This window comes from Garra rufa, unplaced genomic scaffold (genome assembly GCF_049309525.1).
Source record: "Garra rufa unplaced genomic scaffold, GarRuf1.0 hap1_unplaced_051, whole genome shotgun sequence".
Lineage (NCBI taxonomy): Eukaryota > Metazoa > Chordata > Actinopteri > Cypriniformes > Cyprinidae > Garra > Garra rufa.
The window spans coordinates 52,400-55,682 of NW_027394326.1; the positions used below are offsets into that span (position 1 = coordinate 52,400).

Below are 3,283 nucleotides of genomic sequence, written 5' to 3' on the forward strand. Positions count from 1 at the left end.
AATATCCTATGAAAGTTGTTTATGTTATGTTTATGTTGTTATGTGAAAATTGAATGTTTAGTCAAAAGACGAATTTCACGAGTGAAATCATCTGCTGACAATCTTCATTTCTGAAAGCACAGTTGTGAAGAAGAGTCTGAACGTAGTCTCCGGACCGTACAGAGTCTACACAGCGAGCTGAACTGCACACAGAGAAACACCCTGTGCCAATTTGATAAATCTGCACCCGATATTATGTCTTTAAGACTATCGTCCATCTCTGAGGAGGGTGCAGAGAGCCATTTGAGCCTCCAAAGTGTCACGGAGGCTTCTGTGGAGAAGAGCTCGAAAGGTGAGATTGAAATTATGTTTGAAACTTCAACTGTGATTGACACAGACCTCACAAATTCAGGAAAACAAGATGAAATAGATGGTTTAGAGTGGGGCTAGGAGTTATATATCTGTTGTGTTCCTGTTATATTTGCTTTAGCATTAGAGAACGTAGCATTTGATGTCTGCTGGTAGTGGTCAACTCATGCTTTGGTCAATTTTAAAATGTAGTAAATATTATACATTGACTAATGTAGGCCTATCTGTTTGGAAAATGTCAATATTATGCTAATTACCTTGTATTTTAATAGTACTATATATATATATATATATATATATATATATACAGTTAGGTGCCAAGACAAATAAAATGTTCAAGTTTTACTTCATGATAATAACCTTGGGTCATATTTGTCGCTCATAGTATTTTCTAATTGTTTTTCCTACTTTAAGAACAACATACAAGCTGGAGGAAGAAGAAAACCATGCCCTCCTTCTTCAGGAAAATATGTACGGCTGCGAAGCTCCCCTTCTGCTGCTCCCAGGACACAGTGGAGTCTCAACCAGAGCTGGACATCTCTACACCAGATGTCAATTTGTCCATCTCTAAAGAGAGTGTGGAGAGCCTGGAACTGTTGAGCCTCAGCAGCCAGGATATGCTGTGTTTTAGTGTAGGCACGAGCATCATTAAGAGAGGAACTGTGGACATCCTGGACGTGTGAAACGATGACCATCTCTCCAGTTCCGATAGCTACCAAGAGGAGAGTAGCTTTGTACTTCCAGGTGAAGTTCCTGTTTCTGTCAGTGGGGGCTTCAGCTTGCCTGAGACTAAAGGCACTGTCCAACGTAGATGACTCTACACCCAACGTCATCTCTAAGGACAGTATGGAGAGGCTGCGATTGGAGGCTTCAGGTGAGAAAAAAAAAATGCATTACAAACAGTGACATTCATGTAGGTATAACAGTAAACTGTCAACTAATTATTTAATCCAATGTCAGAGGATATCTCTAATAGTTGTGTTTTCAAATTGGTTGATTTTAGTTCCACAAAAGGCCACAGAAGAGCCTAAGAAAGGGAAAGGAGTCTGCTCTTTCTTCAGGAGAGTGTGGAAGGCTGTCAAGCGTCCTTTCCGCTCCAAGAATAAAGTGGAGCCTATTGTGCCTCCTCAGCCAGAGCTGGATGATCCTGAGCCGTCACCTGCCCCAGAGTCCTTAGACTTCGTCCCAACTAATGGTAAGTCTGTGATCATTATAACAAGATACATTTGTTTATATAAATATACTTAAAATTAAGTTGGTTTACAGCTAGCTTGAAACTACTGTCTCATGAACATGTCTTATTTTGTCTGTATTAATATGGTTTATTGTCACAAGGCACCAGTTGTATAAATTAAAACTAATTAACTAAATTGCAGTTTGTCGAATATAAAGTGTTTATGCAAATGACTTTATAAGTTATTACAAATCTTGAAGACAAAAACAGAAGAATTTGTTATACTGCTTTAAGCATTTTATGCCACTTCAAAGGGTCTCGAATGCTTATATGTTCTCATGTTTTTGTGTGTTTCTTTCAGAATCCATTCGCTCTCGCTATAGAGTGAAAAAGATTATTGGACGAGGAGGCTATGGCAAGGTCTATGAGGGCATCCGAATTTCTGATGGCAAGAAGGTAGACAAACATTTTGCTATTACTGTACATTAAAATCTGTATCCACTGTGTTTTTAAAGCACCTACATATAGTTTAATACTTAAATACTCAATTCTTCGTGGTCAAGGTAAGGTCAGGTGTTCAATATGCTCATCTGTGTTTTTGCAGGTTGCCATCAAACGTATTCGCAAGACTCCACAGGATCAGTATCTTCAAATTGTAAGTTGGCAAAACATAATATGTGTTTAGTGGTTTAAGAGCTGATTATTGTAGATTAAGCAGCAAAAACTTTTGACTCTTAACATTTAAAATGAAGCATGTTTTACCAAACTAACCTTTTGTGGCATCTTTTCTCTAGCCTGGGTATCTGAAACCTCTCATTACAGAAGTTGCACTGCTTCTAATGATGAAGGAAGAGCCCGTAAGCCCTCACTCCATCCAGCTCTACGAGTGGTTTGAGCATCCCCGAAAATTCACACTCATCATGGAGTTTCCAGATCCCTGCGAGAGCTTGCTGGACTTCATCAACAACAATCCTCCAATGAGTGAGACAACAGCGCGGGTCATCATGCGTCAGGCTGTGCAAGCGGTCCAGCACGGCGTTGAACATGGTGTTTTTCATAACGATATTCATCCAGAGAATATCCTGTTGAGAAAACACACCTTGGAGCTCAAGTTGATAGACTTTGGCTGCGGTCATCTACTTGACAGGACAGGCTACAACTGCACGAAATACAGAGGTGAGTTGGCATTTAGTGTAACAGAGAGTGGAAACCAGCATGTAGTGATTTATTGATCATAAGATGTTTTAAAGTATTGCTAAATGCTGAAAATGTCTTGCTCACAGGAATAAATGGTTACATTCCACCTGAGCTCTTCATCTATGGCAAATTCTACTGCGTTCAAACAAACGTCTGGGCTCTTGGAGTCTTGCTGTATGAGATGATGAACAGGTGTCCTCCTTTTCGTGACAGAAACCAAGTCATGGAAGCCGACGTCAGATTTGTCAACCCAGATTTATCTGAAGGTGAGAGAATAGCATTGATGCACACATACAGCCTTTGCACAGAATGAACAAACACTGGTGGAGAGCATAGTACAACACAAAGCTGTTTTCATCCATGCCAACATTAGTGTCACATGATCATGACTAAGCGGCTCTCTCCTGAAAACAGAATGCCGTGATCTGATTCTTCAGTGTCTAACCCGTGATCTAACTGAACGGCCGGTCATCGAAGACATCTTGCAGCATGACTGGTTTGAAACAGTGGATCTAAAATGAAGAGAGTCAGAGGTGAGACATTTGTCATCTTCAATATATAATA

General features: G+C 40.0%; 1 protein-coding gene across 1 annotated transcript; it reads left to right on the forward strand.

Moving 5' to 3' along the window:
* The first annotated feature begins 1,035 nt into the window (after positions 1 to 1,035).
* On the forward strand, positions 1,036 to 3,240 carry LOC141315915 (serine/threonine-protein kinase pim-2-like). Its single transcript, XM_073832751.1, has 6 exons — positions 1,036 to 1,222; positions 1,884 to 1,978; positions 2,127 to 2,177; positions 2,317 to 2,698; positions 2,806 to 2,985; positions 3,134 to 3,240. The coding sequence occupies exons 1-6, from the start codon at positions 1,036 to 1,038 to the stop codon at positions 3,238 to 3,240; spliced, it is 1,002 nt and encodes a 333-aa protein (XP_073688852.1).
* The last annotated feature ends 43 nt before the right edge of the window (positions 3,241 to 3,283 follow it).

What these genes read in the sequence shown, in the direction of transcription:
- LOC141315915 (XM_073832751.1), top strand. Translation starts at nt 1,036, where the DNA reads ATGACCATCTCTCCAGTTCCGATAGCTACCAAGAGGAGAGTAGCTTTG. An exon ending in GCTGCGATTGGAGGCTTCAG is followed by an intron (nt 1,223 to 1,883) that starts GTGAGAAAAAAA and finishes TGTTTCTTTCAG; the next exon opens with AATCCATTCGCTCTCGCTAT. An exon ending in CAACTGCACGAAATACAGAG is followed by an intron (nt 2,699 to 2,805) that starts GTGAGTTGGCAT and finishes TCTTGCTCACAG; the next exon opens with GAATAAATGGTTACATTCCA.